The sequence below is a fragment of the Lynx canadensis genome, chromosome D4 (assembly GCF_007474595.2).
Source record: "Lynx canadensis isolate LIC74 chromosome D4, mLynCan4.pri.v2, whole genome shotgun sequence".
In the NCBI taxonomy this organism is placed as follows: domain Eukaryota; kingdom Metazoa; phylum Chordata; class Mammalia; order Carnivora; family Felidae; genus Lynx; species Lynx canadensis.
The window spans coordinates 50,094,415-50,112,832 of NC_044315.2; the positions used below are offsets into that span (position 1 = coordinate 50,094,415).

The 18,418-nt window shown below is 34.2% G+C and overlaps 1 protein-coding gene across 1 annotated transcript in view; it reads left to right on the forward strand.

The window, feature by feature from the left end:
- The window catches only part of IFT74 (intraflagellar transport 74), a 90,651-nt gene extending 72,776 nt beyond the window's left edge, over nucleotides 1-17,875 (forward strand). Inside the window, exons 17-20 of the mRNA XM_030293713.2 lie at nucleotides 11,572-11,735; nucleotides 12,281-12,406; nucleotides 16,030-16,090; nucleotides 17,563-17,875. Coding sequence (XP_030149573.1) covers nucleotides 11,572-11,735; nucleotides 12,281-12,406; nucleotides 16,030-16,090; nucleotides 17,563-17,681 — 470 coding nt within the window. The 3' untranslated portion in view covers nucleotides 17,682-17,875. The remainder of the gene's footprint in view (nucleotides 1-11,571; nucleotides 11,736-12,280; nucleotides 12,407-16,029; nucleotides 16,091-17,562) is intronic.
- The last annotated feature ends 543 nt before the right edge of the window (nucleotides 17,876-18,418 follow it).

Genomic DNA, 18,418 nt, shown 5'->3' on the forward strand with positions numbered 1-18,418 from the left:
TGGTTTAACTATCAGAATTTTTAAAATTGTGATAAAAAACACAGAACACAAATTTGCCATCTTAACCATTAACTGTAGGCACAGTGTTGAGCAACAGGTATCTAGAACTTGTTCATCTTACAAAACTGAAACTTACACCCATTAAACAGCTGTCCATTTCTCTCTCAATTTTTCTCCTCTGCTAGCCATATTCTACTTTCTGTTTCTATAAGTTTGACTACTTTAAATACCTCTTATAGGTGGAATCATGCAGTATTTGTCTCTTTGTGAATGGATATTTTACTTACAATGCCCTTGAAGTTCATCAGAGTTGTAACATGTAACAGGGTCTCCTTTTTTTAAAGGCTAAATAATATTCTATAGTATGTACATACTACACATACATTTTTTTATTCATTTGGTGATGGACATTTAGGTTGTTTTACCTCCTGGCTATTGTGATTCATGCTACAGTGGACATGGGTGTGTAAATACCTCTTCGAGATCTTTTCAAATATGAGTATTTTTACGTCTAAATTTTCTTTTCTCTATAAGGTAAAGAATTTTATCTTTAATTGTTCCATCTAGGAAATCTCTGTTTTGTGTTTTAGACTATAGTTTTAAGGCTTTAATTTATCTATTTTCAATTTTAATTTGAAAAGTTTTTTACTCCTTTAAGCTATCTTTGTAAAATGGCTGTTAAGAAACATACATTTTTTAAAAAGATAAATATCAGTACCAGGTAATGAATTCAATTATAAGGACTTTGAATTCCTTTCATACTTTTATACTTTATTCTTTACATTTTCTTTTAAAAACTAGCCATTATATTTTCTCCAGTGATGTAGGGTTGAAAAAGAATGAGAGCTGGCTTCAATTTTATTCAAGTTTATTACTATGATAAGAGTTTTACTGAAAAATTTCCTTATTAATAATGGTTTGAATTTTTTGGCCTGTGCAATTAGTTGCATTTACTCAATTATTTTTAAATGTTAATTTAAACCAAGCATATAAATGATTTTTCCTCTCTTAATACTATCCTCCACATGAAGTTTCTTATGTCTACAAATCACCATAAGAAGTCTATAATATTCTACTTCACCTTTCAGAGATAATGAATTTTACATTCCCTTTTGTGAATTGCCTCCCCTTTTGCTCTTGAGTTTATGATTGGAAATCACCTGATTTTCTTAGTGTACTCTATTTTTTAATGGAACAATATTATTCTCACAGGGGAAAAATTATTTCTTGGGAGATTAAAAAAAATCTTGATTATAATGGCTTGTGGCCCTCCAAAGTGTCACTGTACAATTAACAGATATACATTATATCTGTAATATAAAAGTTTCATGAGAGAGCAGTGATAAGGGAAAATAATTATCTACAAAAAGCTCCATAGAGGGACAATAATGGAAAAAAAAAAAAAAAAAAAAAGACTGCAAAACAGTGCTGTATTGCATGAGTAAAGAGGCAAGAAATCTGTCAGCAATAGTTTTTATTTATATTTTTGGAAAGGAAACTCCAAGGAATAAACAAATGCACTGATGGCAGAATATTTCAGAAACATTTCCCCATGTCAAAGTGGTTCCTTCTGAGATTTTGCTACTATGTACACACTGCTTAGTAAACTTTGCAACTTCATAGCATATCAGAAGGAACTAGTCTGCATCCTCTTCCTGTCTCTTCCCTTGGAGAAGTTTTTAGCTTTTCAAGGGGACCCGCTGTTAAAGGAAGATAAACTTTACCTCATACCAACCAACCATTTTCTCCCTTTCTCTAGGAAAAGCAGTTTCTATAGCTCCTAAATGTATGCCCCTAATATATCTTCAAATTAAACCTGTAGTTAGAGTTCAGTAACATTTTCACTGAGCACTCAAAATATACAAGCTATATACTTTTCCTTTTTGAAGCATTGAAACATCATAAGCCTCTGGGACTTTGATTCAACACTTTGGTTTTCATTTTAACTGTTTCCAACCCTAGTAGAGATATGAATCGAACAAAACAAAAGCCATCCCACAACATTTAAGTCCATGTATATATGTATGTTTTTTTAAGGATATATATGTCAGTATGACTGAGTCTTGTGACTCTTAAAGGGACAAAAGGAAATGCTCTAATTTAATTATACCAACTTAAATTTGGTTGGTAAAAACCTCCTCTCTTAAATCATTGTCTTTTGAAGACTTTTAAAACTATTTGATATTTTAGGCCCTGTGATCATTGTTATGGAGGCATTCAGTTTTTTGAACATGATATTTTTACTATAATGTCACCTTCCACCTATATTTTAATCCATAATCTTTCTAGTTTTATAGGTAGAGGAAGAAAGTTTAATATTTAATAGCAGCTTTGTATTTGATTTTTCCATTAGTGAATCTGTATAGATAATACAACTCAATTACAAGCAAATTTTGCTAAATTTTATATGAAGAAACTAACTTACTAATTGCCTGCCCACATATAAGGAAGACATCCTGCTAAGAGGGCAACTCAATGCCAAAATACATGCATAAATTCTATTCAGATCCTAATCTGACCAGTGAACTATGTATGCATTGAGTAAACTTTAAGGAACCCAGGAAAAAGTAGCAGTTAAAAATTGAAAGAACTGCATACATAGATTTTTTTACATGCTGTCCGCTCCAAAGGAGAAAAGTTTAGAATTTTGGTTTAGCAAAGTTTATTGCTCGTTTAATAAAAATCAATACTTTCCAAAGTAGTACGGCATAATCCAGAATCTCTACAACATATCAGAGTTTCCATTATACTATAAAACTTACTAGATATGTCAGCAAATTAGGAAGATGTGAGTCAAGGGGAAAAGCAATCAATGCACACTGAACCAGAGATAATCCAGATGTTGAACAGAAGATTTTAAATGTTTATAAACATATTTAAGGGTTTAAAGGAAAATAAAATCATAATAAATGAAAAGATGGAGAATACCACAGAGAAAATAAAAATTACAAAAAAGAACCAAGTGGAAATTCCAGTATTGAAAGTATAACTCAAATGAAAAATTGATTGAATGACCCTAATAGAAGATTGAAGTCCGCAGAGTCAATCAACTTGAAGATTTAAAAAAAAGATCTAATCTGGAGAAGAAATAAAAGTGAACAGAGACTGTAGGAGTGCCTGGGTGGCTCAGTTGGTTAAGTGTCCTGCTCTTGATTTCGGCTCAGGTCATGATCTCACAGTGTGGTTTGTGAGTTTTGAGCCCCACATAGGGCTCCGCTCTCTCAGCTCAGGATTCCCTTGGGATTCTCTCTCTCTCTCCCTTTTTCTCTGCCCCACCCCTGCACACACTCACTAGTACACGTGCACGTTCTCTCTCTCAAAATAAATAAACTTAAAAAAAAATGAACAAGAACTTAAATGTTCTGTGGGTCAGTTTCAGGCAGTCTGAAATACATGTAATTGAAATTCCAGGAGGAGTGGAGGGACAGAGAATGGGAGAAAAAAGATAACTGAAGAAATAATGGCTGAAAATTTCCCAAATTTGATTAAAAAAAAAATAAAACAGTATCTAAGAAGCTTATTGAACCCTAAACAAGATTGATATAAAAATCTCTTAACCACATCATACTACTAAAATGCAACATAAAGGAAAAACAATGAAGGTGCCAGAGAAAAATAATATATACATAGAGGGAATAATACATCCCACTCTAAGATTAAATTTTATCTTATTTTATTATAAAAATCTTTCACCCCTAAGTCTCTAAGTAATAAATGGAATATGTTCACGTTTGGCTTTTAATACTCTGAAATACCACCATATTTTTCTGAGGCTATTCATATCTTTACCTTGTAATAGAGGTAGAGTGAAAGCTAAATGTTCAAAGGTGAAAGTATATCACTATGTATGCCTCTATCTACAAACAAGTAACTGCAGGATGTTTAGGATTATTATCATACCCTGGGAACACAGGAGAGAGGAAACTAGCTTAGCTAGGTTTGAATTCAGATATCTTCATTTGATGTGCATATTATGTATTGCAGTTCATTTTATTTTTTTATTTTTTATTTTTTCAAATCAGAAAGTCTTTGTCTTTTTTTTTTTTAATGGAATTTATTGTTGAATTGGTTTCCATACAACACCCAGTGCTCATCCCAAGAGGTGCCCTCCTCAATACCCATCACCCACCCATCCCTCCTTCCCACCTCCCATAAACCCTCAGTTTTGTTCTCAGTTTTTAGGAGTCTCTTATGTTTTGGTTCCCTCCCTCTCTAACCATTTTTTTTTTCCTTCCCCTCCCCCATGGTCTTCTCTTAAGTTTCTCAGGATCCACATAGGAGTGAAAACATATGGAATCTGTCCTTCTCTGTATGACTTATTTCACTTAGCATAACACTCTCCATTTCCATCCATGTTGCTACAAAAGGCCATATTTCATTCTTTCTCATTGCCATGTAGTATTCCATTGTGTATATAAACCACAATTTCTTTATCCATTTGCCAAAGCAACAGAATATACTTTCTTCTTGAGTGCACATGGAACCTTCTCCAAGATAGATCACTTACTGGGTCACAAAAACAGCCCTTCATAAGTATACAAGAATTGAGATCATACCATGCATACTTTCAGACCACAATGCGATGAAGCTTGAAATCAACCACAAGAAAAAGTCTGGAAAACCTCCAAAAGCATGGAGGTTAAAGAACACCTTACTAAAGAATGAATGGGTCAACCAGGCAAGTAGAGAAGAAATTAAGAAATATATGGAAACAAACGAAAATGAAAATACAACAATCCAAACGCTTTGGGATGCAGCGAAGGCAGTCCTGAGAGGAAAATACATTGCAATCCAGGCCTATCTCAAGAAACAAGAAAAATCCCAAATACAAAATCTAACAGCACACCCAAAGGAAATAGAAGCAGAACAACAAAGACATCCCAAACCCAGCAGAAGAAGAGAAATAATAAAGATCAGAGCAGAAGTAAAAAATATAGAATCTAAAAAAACTGTAGAGCAGATCAATGAAACCAAGAGTTGGTTTTTTGAAAAAATAAACAAAATTGATAAACCTCTAGCCAGGCTTCTCAAAAAGAAAAGGGAGATGACCCAAATAGATAAAATCGTGAATGAAAATGGAATTATTACAACCAATCCCTCAGAAATACAAGCAACTATCAGGGAATACTATGAAAAATTATATGCCAACAAATTGGACAACCTGGAAGAAATGGACAAATTCCTAAACACCCACACACTTCCAAAACTCAAACAGGAAGAAATAGAAATCTTGAACAGACCCATAACCAGTGAAGAAATTGAATCAGTTATCAAAAATCTCCCAACAAATAAGAGTCCAGGACCAGATGGCTTCCCAGGGGAATTCTACCAGACATTTAAAACAGAGATAATACCTATCCTTCTCAAGCTATTCCAAAAAATAGAAAGGGAAGGATAACTTCCAGACTCATTCTATGAAGCCAGCATTACTTTGATTCCTAAACCAGATAGAGACCCAGTAAAAAAGAGAACTACAGGCCAATATCCCTGATGAATATGGATGCAAAAATTCTCAATAAGATACTAGCAAATCGAATTCAACAGCATATAAAAAGAATTATTCACCGTGATCAAGTGGGATTCATTCCTGGGATGCAGGGCTGGTTCAACATTTGCAAATCAATGTGATACATCACATTAATAAAAGAAAAGATAAGAACCATATGATCCTGTCAATCAGTGCAGTAAAAGCATTTGACAAAATTCAGCATCATTTCTTAATAAAAACCCTCGAGAAAGTCGGGATAGAAGGAACATACTTAAACATCATAAAAGCCATTTGTGGAAAGCCCACAGCTAATATCATCCTCAATGGGGAAAAACTGAGAGCTTTCTCCCTGAGATCAGGAACACGACAGGGATGTCCACTCTCACTGCTGTTGTTTAACATAGTGTTGGAAGTTCTCGCATCAGCAATCAGACGACAAAAGGAAATCAAAGGCATCAAAATTGGCAAAGATGAAGTTAAGCTTTCACTTCTTGCAGATGACATGATATTATACATGGAAAATCCGATAGACTCCACCAAAAGTCTGCTAGAACTGATACATGAATTTAGCAAATTGCAGGATACAAAATCAATGTACAGAAATCAGTTGCATTCTTATACACTAGTAATGAAGCAACAGAAAGACAAATAAAGAAACTGATCCCATTCACAATTGCACCAAGAAGCATAAAATACCTAGGAATAAATCTAACCAAAGGTGTAAAAGATCTGTATGCTGAAAACTATAGAAAGCTTATGAAGGAAATTGAAGAAGATATAAAGAAATGGAAAAACGTTCCGTGCTCATGGATTGGAAGAATAAATATTGTTAAAATGTCAATACTACCCAACGCAGTTCCATTTTAGTATCCATTTTTGAATTTGCTCTAATCATGTTTTACTTTGCTGCTTTTTTAAAAAAAATTTTTTTTTAACGTTTATTTATTTTTGAGACCGAGAGAGACAGAGCATGAACGGGGGAGGGACAGAGAGAGAGGGAGACACAGAATTGGAAGCAGGCTCCAGGCTCTGAGCCATCAGCCCAGAGCCTGACGCGGGGCTCGAACTCACGGACCGTGAGATCGTGACCTGAGCTGAAGCCGGATGCTTAACCGACTGAGCCACCCAGGCGCCCCTCATGTTTTACTTTGATAGCTATAAGAAAAGTAAAACAAAGAAGATGTCTGGGGAAGCCTGAATAGCAAAACTGAGCAAATGTTATGTTCCTCTTTTCATAGCTCACTGTTCCTCATCGAGGCATCTTTTTGGATCATTAAGTAACATTTGCTGTCTTAAATATGAACCTTTCATAAACATGATAATAATATTACTCAGCGCCAAAGCTTGACTGGTTGTGTGACCTTGGACAAAATACCTTTCTAAGCTTCAGTTTCCTCATAGCATACCTCCTAAGGCTGTTATGAAGTAGAAGAGATAACATATAAAGTCAGGCACATTTCAGGTACTCAGTAATATTGGCTCCCACCATACCTTTCTCTCACATTGAAAAAGGACTTTTACATTCAGAACCACAATGTTTAAAAGTCTCTGAAATAGAGAAGGTAGATATTATAGAATTCTGTTGAGAACAAAATATTTTTGGAGCTGCCTGGGTGGCCCAGTTGGTTAAGCATCTGACTTCAGCTCAGGTCATGATCTCGCGGTTCTTGAGTTCAAGCCCTGCATCAGGCTCTGTGCTGAGAGCTCAGAGCTTGGAGCGTGCTTCAGATTCTGTGTCTCCCTCTCTATCTGCCCCTCCCCTGCTCGCACTCTGTCTCTCTCAAAAATATAAAACGTTAAAAAATTTTTTTTAATAAATAAACATTAAATAAAAAAAAACAATATTTTTTTAAACATTGCCTTCTTATTGTAATTTGTATTCATTACAGAGAATTTTGGAGATACAGAAAAGCATAAATAAAAACTTTTTAAATATTAAATTCCCACCGTCAAATATTTATGACTATTAAAATGTTGGTATTTATCTTTCCAAATGTTGGTATTTATCTTTCCAGTCTTTTTTCTTTTCTTTTTAATAGTCTTTAATTTTAATCCCAGTATAGTTAACACACAGTGTTATATGAGTTTCAGGTGTACGATTTAGTGATTCAACAATTCTGTACATTACTCAGCACTCATCATGGTTAAGTGCACTCTTTAATCCCCATCATCTGTTTCACCCATCCCCCTACCCACTTGCCCTCTAGTAACCATCAGTTTATTCTCTATAGCTAAGAAAGAGTCTGTTTTTTTATTTCTCTCTCTTTTTGTCTCTCTCTCTCTCTCTCTCTCCTTTTTTTCCCCTTGCTCATTTAGTTTCCTGAATTGCCCATATAAGTGAAATCATAATGTATTTATCTTTCTCTGACTGACTTATTTCACTTAGTAGTATATGCTCTCTAGCTCTATCCATGTCATTGCAAATGGCAAGATTCCATTCAGTTATAAAACTGAATAATATTACATTGTGTGTGTGTGTGTGTGTGTATGCCATATCTTCTTTATCCATTCATCTATCAGTGGACACTTGGGTTGATTCCATAATTTGGCTGTTATAAATAATGCTGCAGTAAACATACAGAAGGGTGCGTGTATCCCTTTGAATTAGTGTTTTTGTATTTTTTGGATAAATACCCAGTAGTGCAATTACTGGATCATAGGGAAGTTCTATTTTTAACTTTTTGATGAATCTCCATACTGTTTTCCATAGTGGCGGCGCCAGTTTGCATTCCCAACCATAGTGCACAAGGGTCCCTTTTTCTCCACATTCTTGCCAATACTTGTTGTTTCTTCTATATTTATTTTAGCCATTCTGACAGCTGTGAGGTGATACCTCATGGTAGTTTTTGCATTTCCCTGATGATGAGTGATGTTGAGCGTCTGTTGCCTATTGACCATCTGTATGTCTTCTTTCAAAAAATGTCTGTTAATGTCTTCTCCCCATCTTTAATTGGATTATTTGGGGTCTTTTGGTGTTGACTTGTATCAGTTCTTATATATTTTGGATACTAACCCTTTATCAGATATGTCATTTGCCAATATCTTCTTCAGTCTTCTTCAAATATTTCATCTTGGCAAAAAAGAAGAAACCTCTCCCAAGTATTCTCTGCCCAGCTCTCATCCCTCCCTTTCTGAGGTTTCACTGCCAAAGTTTTCAAAACCTTCCTCTCACTCTTGGTCCCATTTTTTTTTTCTTTCTATGAAATCTATTCTCAGGAAATACATCAAGGTTTTCCTGTCCAGTTAGTACAACTTGTATTTTGCAGTCTTTTTTTTTTTTTTTTAATCTCTAAATAGTATTCTGCATTACAAACCACTCCTTTAGTCTTGAAATGTCTTTTCATCATGGTTTCATTTTTCTTTTACTTCTTTGGTCATTTCTTATTCTCCTTTATAGGCTCCCTCATGTCAATTTATTCTTTTAAAAATAGGTTCTGTCCTGAATCCTTTTCCCTTGATGATTTCAACTACACCCATAGTTTCAAGTGCTATGTGGATGATTTCAAAATAGCTATCTTCAAATTTCTCTCAGGGCTTTAGACGCCCGCATATATCTATACATGTCCTGTTTACTATTTAGGTCTTTCTGAGGTAACTCGCACAACATATCCTAAGTTGACTTGAACCCTTCATTTCATTCCCTCCTACAAACAAAAGTTTAGACTTCCATCTGCCTCCCCAACCATCAACTCCTTTACCTTTAAGTTAGAAATGGAACTCTGCATTGACTCCTCTTGCTCAACCACTGTATCCAGTCAATTGCCTGTTTTGTTAACCCCAAATCCCTAATATCTCTTGAGTCCCTCCACATCTCCCCTGTATTTTTTCCTCATTTACTTCCATGTGACATAACTTTAGATTTCATATATATAGTTGTCTTTTACTGGAATATAGGTTCTATAAGGATAGGGATTTTCATATGCTTTATTCATTGCTGTATCCCCTCTGCCTAGAAGTTTGCCTGGCACACAGAAAGCACTTAATAAATATTGCTTAATGAAAAAAAAATCCCCAAAGTGTTAACACCAGTCTAAGATTTCTTATGTAGATCACTGAATCAACATTTAACTGGTCCTTCTGTATGTTAGTAATGCTTTTCTAATTAATTGTCCACATTGAAACCAGAGTGAACTTTCTGAAATTTAATTATGCCACAATTTGATTTGAAATTCATCGATTACTTACCATTGCCCTTTGGATAAAGTTTCTTTTTTTTTTTTTTTGACTGTTTTTATTTTTTTTATTTTTTTCAATATATGAAATTTATTATCAAATTGGTTTCCATACAACACCCAGTGCTCATCCCAAAAGGTGCCCTCCTCAATACCCATCACCCACCCTCCCCTCCCTCCCACCCCCCGTCAACCCTCAGTTTGTTCTCAGTTTTTAAGAGTCTCTTATGCTTTGGCTCTCTCCCACTCTAACCTCTTTTTTTTTCCCCCTTCCCCTCCCCCATGGGTTTCTGTTAAGTTTCTCAGGATCCACATAAGAGTGAAACCATATGGTATCTGTCTTTCTCTGTATGGCTTAGTTCACTTAGCATCACACTCTCCAGTTCCATCCACATTGCTACAAAGGGCCATATTGGATAAAGTTTCAATTCCCTTTTTTCATTCATAAAGCCCTTCATGAACTGAAATTCTTCCCACTTTGAACTTTGGGTCCTAATCGTACTTAACTTTTATTATTTGCTTAGGTGTACCTCGCTTTCTCACCTCTAGACTTGGCATATATTGGTTGTGTTGCCTGGAGCACATTCACTTCTTGGTTTGGTGGATTCCTAATCCTTAAGGCTTCACTCAGTTAAAAGGCATATATTTAGAGAGTTCTCTTAGTCCCATATGCTCTTATGGCACTCTGTATTACTCTTTTCATGGTAGTTGTCTAACTTATTGTAAATGCTTACTTTAATATCCTGGTTCTACCTCTAGAATATAGCTCCTTGAGCAAAATCAATGTCTCTGTTGATCTCCATATTATTCTTAGCACCTAGCACATAGTAGATGCTCAATACTTTTGCAACAAAGAATGAGACACACACTCCCTCTTAAACACACATATATTTACAGTCAGTCCTCATTCATAATTCTGTATTTGTGAATTTACCTACTCACCATAATTAATTTGTACCCCCAAAATTAATACTTGTAGCACTTTCATGATCATTTGTGGACATGTGCAAAGTCAGGAAAAATTTGTATTGCCTGACATACATTTTTCAGTGGAGGTCAAATAAGGCAACATGCTGCCTTCTTGTTTTAATCCTCATACTGTGAACAAGTATCCTTTTTGTGGCATATTTGGTGCCACTTTTTGCCACAGTTTTGTACTTTTTGTTGGTGATTCTCCTGTATAATATGGCTCCCAAGCACAATGCTGAAGTGTTGGTTCGTGTTCCTAAGCCCACTATTCCTAAGAATATTGTAAGGCAATGTGCCTTACAGAGAATATGTGAGTTAGGTTAGCTTTGTTCAGGTATAAGTTGGCCTTGAATTCGATATATATTAAATAAAGTATGTTTAAACAGAAACACACACAAAACAAGGTTATGTATTAGTTGATGGATGAAAATATTGTGACCAGGGGCTCTCAGGAACCTAACCCCGTATCACCCATAGGAGCAAATGATTTAGTATTTGCTAACCTAGTATTTATAGTAACTTTATGGAATATAACTACCATAAGTAATGAGAATTGACTGTATATATAGGTACAAAATTTTGCTACATATATATATGTATATAAATATATAATGTGCCTAATTTGCTTTCATGCCCCTATTAAAAATAATGGGTCTCATAATATATGTTATATTATTAAGTAAGAAAAGAAACCTGTGTGTTCTTGAATGTTTGTATGAGAATGGAGACAAGTATGTTGGTATACATCAGGTTATGTTGGTTACCTGGAGGAAGAGTATTTTTTTTCTTTGTAATTTATCTTTGTATTGTCTCGTTGGTTGTAATGAAACACGTTTCTTTTGCAGGTACTCTGTAAAACATGATTTTTAATGGTTGCATTGTATTTGTCTTTGTGAAAGGAATAAAGTTTTGACTATGGTTTTGAATTTTCTTATGTTTCAGATAGTCAGCGTCTACAGTTGGATCTACAGAAAATGGAGCTTCTGGAAAGTAAAATGACTGAGGAACAGCATTCTCTGAAAAGCAAAATTAAGCAAATGACAGCTGATTTGGAAACATATAATGATTTGCCAGCTTTAAAATCATCAGGTGAAGAAAAGAAAAAGGTAAATGGTGACAGTCTTACAAAATTATGATACAAATTTTTTTTTAACAAATTAATATGTATGTAGTTTATAGAATTTACTATTTTCAGTTGATTATTTGATATATAAGCTAAGAAAAAAAATAAAGATGTTTACATATGTAGTAGGAATTTAGGGAGATACAAGTTTTAAACAAAAGGCAAAAGCGAGGGATAGAGCATTTCAACAGATATGAACTTTGTTAAATGCAGGTTTGATTATGATATTTCCCTACTTAAGACTTTATTATTAGTGGCTTTTCTTTGCTATTTACATTAAAATAAATTATTTAAATTAAATTAAATTTGGTTGGATAAGAACATATATATAGCAGCCTTAATACAGTTAATACTGATTTCACTTATTATAACTCAAAAGGTAATTTTACAAACAAGTTTTAGAGTAATTATAATCTTGGTAGAATTTAACCAGACTATCATTGAAATTATTTAAGTAGGAAATGATTTATATAGGCTTACTAGATATTCACTGAAGTCTATTATTTGCTTCCATTTGGATCTATCTAGAAATTACATCAGGAGAGAACAGTATTAACAACCCGTAGAAATGCCTTTAAGAAAATAACGGAGAAGCTAAATGTAGAGTATGAGACGCTAAAAACACAATTGCAAGAAAATGAGACACATTCTCAGGTAAAAAGAAAAAAAAGACTGAAGTTTATTTCTGTTTTTAAACTGTCTGTCCCATGTTCTTAATCTGTATTTCCACCCCAAAACAATTTTTTCTTTAAGTTGTTTTATCTTCCAGACTTTCTGGTTTTGAAGATAGCCAGACTGTGTACAGTCTCCACTCAGAAGTGAATTTACTTTTGCTCTCCTTCTATAAGCCTATATTGAAGGGCATTCTGTTCTAGGCCCTGTTCTAGGCATAGCTGTTATGATAATAGCTTTTAAAAATTTCAAAACTCAAGCATTTTGAATGGAGAAACTTTGCTAAATCATGAAAACCACAAATAAAGAAAATAAACCTTAATGACTAATATCTCACAGAAGAAATAATTCTTGTCCTTTTTGTGTAGGTCCTTCTAGTCTCTGTGTGTATGTTATATGTACACACACTTTATACGTACACATATGTGTATTTCTATATATTTAAAGAAATGGTATCATATGGTACATATTATTTAGAAACTTGTTTCTAATAAGCACTTTCCCTTGTCAGTAGATTTTTAAAAAATACGATTCTATATGATATTTGACTTCATGGATATAATTTTCGGAAGCAGTTCCATATTGTTGCACATTTAGGTTATTTTTAGGTTTAAAACTGTTTAATGCTGTAAAAAGCAGTCCTATACTTGAACTACTTGATTTACATTTCTGATTATTTACACAGGATGCATAGACAAGCCCCCTTTTCATATCATTCATCCTACTGACAGAGTTACCTGAACAATGTCAGAAGTTTTCTAGATTAAGTGCCCTGTCTGAGAGGATAGAGATGATTTCTGTCTCATTCACTTTCTTCTTACACTGTGCCAGCGGTTTGCACATAATAGGTGTTCAAAAAGTATTTGTTGGAGGATTAAATGAAGCATGTGTGATGTGTACAAAATCAGTAATTATGGTCTGATAAGGATTGATCATTCTCATGTCTAATTAGTATACATACATTAGCAATTTGTAACTATGATTTATTAACACTAAATGCATGAAAAATTATTCTTTTCTTTATTTGGTAATATGATCATGATAGGCAATCACTGTTAATATTTTGGTATAATATCTTTGTAAACTTTTTCCTGTGCAGTTCTATACCCATTTTATATTGTTTTTCCAAAAATCAAATTCTATGGATATAGTCTTTAAACATTAATTTTCTCACTTAAATATTTCAAGATCTTTTTTTGATGATTTTTTTATGACAGCTATATATGGATTTATCATTTTAAAGACAAAAATATACCTTATATTCTTTTTGAAAGGGGTGGAGTCTCATCAGAGTTTGCCACAACTAAAAGCTTAGAAATCACTGATTTTTTTACTCAAATTTATCAGTTATTCTGTCTCTACTTCATGATGTACAGGTCTAGATATAGATTTGTAAGTGGCACAGTTATCCTAGGTTGTTTAGAGTGGGGATGGATGCTGAAGAAATGTAAGAAAAAGTTTATGAGGCTATTGTCTTAAATGGTTCTTAGGAAAAAATATTGATATACTTAAGGAGGAAAACACCTGACAAACACAATTTCTTAGACCCAGTCAGTGGCTACCTTGTTTATTCCCACATCAAGTACTAATCATATACTTAACACCATATACTGGTAACAGGAATTCATAACATAACTCACAATTTATTCTCTGTATTATTTGTTGCTTTTTGAGAATCCCTACTGATCACATAAAATCTGGTCCCATTATCTTTCACAACTGTTTTCTTGAAAACTTTTTTGACACCTATAAATAATTTTCATAACAGACTTTTTTGAGGAATGGCTATTATTTACTTGATATCATTTAAACAATATTCATATTGAAACAAACTATAAAACTCTTAGTAGAAAACATAGGGATAAAGCTCTCATGGGGCGCCTGGGTGGCTCAGTCGGTTAAACGTCCGACTTCAGCTCAGGTCATGATCTCGTGGTCCATGAGTTTGAGTCCCATGTTGGGTTCTGTGCTGACAGCTCGGAGCCTGGAGCCTGCTTCAGATTTTGTTTTCTCCTCTCTCTCTGTCCCTCCCCTGCTTGCTCTCTGTCTGTCTGTCTCTCTCTCAAAAATAAATAAACATTAAAAAAATTTTTTTTAAAGCTCCTTGACATGAGTCTTGGTAGCAGTGTTTTGGTTATGATACCAAAAGTTGAAGTAACAAAGGCAAAAATAAATACGTATGCCTAATCGAACTAAAAAGCTTCTTCACAGCAAAAGAAACAATCAAAATGAAAACAACTTACAGAATGGGAGAAAATATTTCCAAATCATATATCTGATAAGGGGTTAATATCCAGAATATATAAAGAACACACAACAGACTGTTTAATTAAGTTGTAGGAAAAAAAAAGATTAATGCTTCAAGATATCCTCGGAGGTTTAAAGGCAAGTCACTAATACACATGTATAATATAGAAGGAAGTTGACCTTTACATAGTGTTGCTTTTATAGCATTATTCATTTAGCACTTAAGAGGTCTGCTGCATTCTAAGAAGGCCACCTCTTTGTATGAAACAAAGAGGAAAAGTTTGGTACTTGACTTTGCAAAAGGTTATTAGAGATTTATTGCCAAAAATGCTGACTGCTTCCTTAAGTTCATCTTAACTTTGAGTTCCCAGCTGGGGAGCTATATCTGATTTAATACTGTTAACTCATGGCACATACAGTTTATACAATTAATTAGGATTTATCATAATATTTAGATTTATCTCTTTAGAAGAAACAATGAGATGGATGCTACCTTAAGACTGAATATATGCCCTTAAAATAATTTTAACATGAGAGTAGAAAGAAATATTAATGCTGCTTCAGTTATCAGATTCTTAAAAATGATCATTACCTCTTAAAAATGTCCATGCACAATGTTATTTTAATGTTTCATTTTTCAGACAGTCTTTTGCTTAGGAAAAGTACTATGTGCATCTTAAAAAAGAAAGACCATAACCCAGAGTTACAAGGTTAATTAAATCAGAAAAACAATTTAATTCTATAACAGTAAAATTGTCTTCTGAGGAAACAACCATCAATATAATATCCACATTAGTTTCCTGTTGATGCAGAAATTATTGTAACAGCGCCAGCTTTTTACCAACCCTCTTATAATCTTCACACTGCAGCTCTGCTCTTATCACAGCTTGTGGAATTAGACAGGAAATTTAGCCCTGGAAATAAGGAAGTTACTCCTATATAGTTGAACCTTTGACAGTGTTAGAATATATATCACATTTGTGGCATTAGACTTCCAGATTTCAAGGAGAGATTCCCATTATGTCCTTTTCTTTCTAGTTCTTTTAGGAAAGGGAAAAAATCATAAATTGTCTTTCACTTGGCACATTCATTGGCATAATAAATATTGTCAATGCTTTCCAATTAAAATAAACATATAGAGTAAAACCTGTTGTCAAATTCAACATTGTATTTATTAATGTATTTACAGTTGTTTAATCTTTTCTAATTTTCTTTTTTGTGTACCATGGCTTTATCTCACTAAAATGCAAGGAGTTGATAAGACTTAAAATTGAATGTTTTTTTCCTTATCCTCTTAAAAGGGTGTATAATTGTTCTGAATATGGGTACTGTTTAACATTGTTATTTTGTGTTTTTAGCTTACAAATTTGGAGAGGAAGTGGCAACACCATGAGCAAAATAATTTTGTGATGAAAGAATGTATCCTTTAAAAAGCTGAAAATGAACTTGACTAAGTGATTTTTTTTCCTAGGAATTTCTTTAAAGGTTGAAATGAAATGAAATTTAACATACATCTATCAAATATCACTGAGCCAAACTATGTGGGTCATAAATGAATAAGAGTTAGTCTCTAGTCTACAGTAATTAGGGTATGTCTGTACCTTGGATATCCGGGCAGGAGAGGGAGATAAACCGAATAGTCTCCTGAGAAATTTGACCTTCAAGCTCATTTGTGTTTCAGCCAATTCAGCCTCACATTTCTACTAAGGTGGAACTTATATCCCATCTTCTTACTTATCTTTTTGTGCTACTATATAGGAGAAGGAAACAGCTACTGAGGGCATGTGTTGTGAAGTTGTAAGAAACGTTTCCCCAAAACTTATTTTCAGTTCCCTTCTTTGACCCATTAAGGACATCTCTGCTTGGAAAAATAGCTCCTAACTCATTGGTGGTATAGATTCTCCTCTAGGAAACTGCTGAACTTTTAGCTCAGGGCAGCATGGATCCTAGCTTATCTCCAGATGAAATACATCAGGAACTCTGTTCCCACAATAGGGCAACTTGGTTTAAAAGCAGAAGATTCCCGGGGTGCCTGGGTGGCTTGGTCCATTAAGCACCTGACTCTTGGTTTCAGCTCGGGTTCTGATCACAAGATCAAGCCCCATATCAGGCTCTGTGCTGAGCATGGAGCCTGCTTGGGATTCTCTCTCTCTCTCTCCCTCTCCCTCTCCCTCCCTCTCCCTCCCCCTCTCTCAAAATAAATAAATAAACATTTTTTTTTTAAAAAAGAAGATTCCCATACACAATATACTTTAGTCCAGCAGTCTAGTTTTATGCAACACAAAGTAGGCGATTTTGAAATACAGTGAAGTCTAAAGGCTTCTGAAATTGTGAGGTACTCTAGAGAACATGGTTCTTCTGAACATTCAGCTGTTTTCAGAACAGAATTAGATTGAGATGCATAACATATTAACTATACAAAAACTTTTATAGTATAAGTGTACTTTTTTTTTTAGAGTTAAATATTTTTTTTTAATGTTTATTTTTGAGAGAGAGTGTGTGTGCGCACATGAGCAGGGAAGAGGCAGAGAGAGAGAGGGAGACACAGACTCCAAAGCAGGCTCCAGGCTCTGAGCTGTCAGTACAGAGCCCAATGTGGGGCTCAAACTCATGAACTGCAAGATCATGACCTGAGCTGAAGTCGGATGCTTAACTGACCAAGCCACCCAGGTGCCCCTGTAGGTGTACTTTTTTGAAACAAGTTTTGCTTGGCCTTTTAGGTTTTAAATGATCTTAATCTACTATATTTTTCCTATATATTCTAATTGTGCTTTTTCTGGGCTGTTTTCAGTTTTCAATAAGAAAAATACCAGTATGAATTGGTTCCTTCCAAAGCCAAAATAGATCACTATTTTTGTTGATGAGTGTTCTCCCTTAACTCATGTAATTAGTTATAGCAACCAAGAGTCAAGAGAGTGACTACCAGTCAATTATGAAGACTGTGACCAAGCAGATTGCAGAGTACAATAAAAACCTTGTGGACGCTCTACATAGCATGAGCAGAAACTGAGTCTGAACCAACTGCAAGTCTCTGTAGTAGTGTCCTCTAGATACTGAACTTTGGACAAGCTGACTGAAAAAAAAAATAGCTTACCCTTGAAGAGTTTTACCTAAAATGTTTGAGTGCTATAATTTTTGTGACTGCTTTGAAGAGTGTATTTTAAGTAGTGTAATAGTTCAATAAAAAGTTTTTACATTAAAGTATCTTTTTATGATATTTGTATTTGTTCATGTGGGTGATAAAAATGTCTCAAACAACCTAGAGATAAACTATAAGTGGCCATTGTGATTCATTTTAGTTGGTATAATCTGTCCATGGCAGCAAATGACATCATTTTTTTTTAATGTACCATCTCTAGGGGGGGATACAAGGAGTGTGATTCTTATTTAGCATATATATCAGTCTTGTCAATTTTTGCTTCTAGAAAAAGTAAGAATAGAAGGGAGATGTTTAGCTTTGAGCTTTATTTCTAAAATAGGGTATATTTGATGTATTTTAGGGAATATAGGGTTGCAGATAAATATATTAACATATTTTTTGTGTATCAGTTATCCCTAAAGATTCAGAATTAAAAACTTTAACCTTTGCATTTTAAAAATACTTTCTAACATGTATATGCTAGGAAAAACATGAAGTTTAAAAGAAATGTTGCACTTACGGCTGTTACTGTTCATTGCCACTCTGGAGTATACATTCACTCTTTTGGACTAGAAGTAGTAATTTGTAAGCATTGCCCAAACATTTGA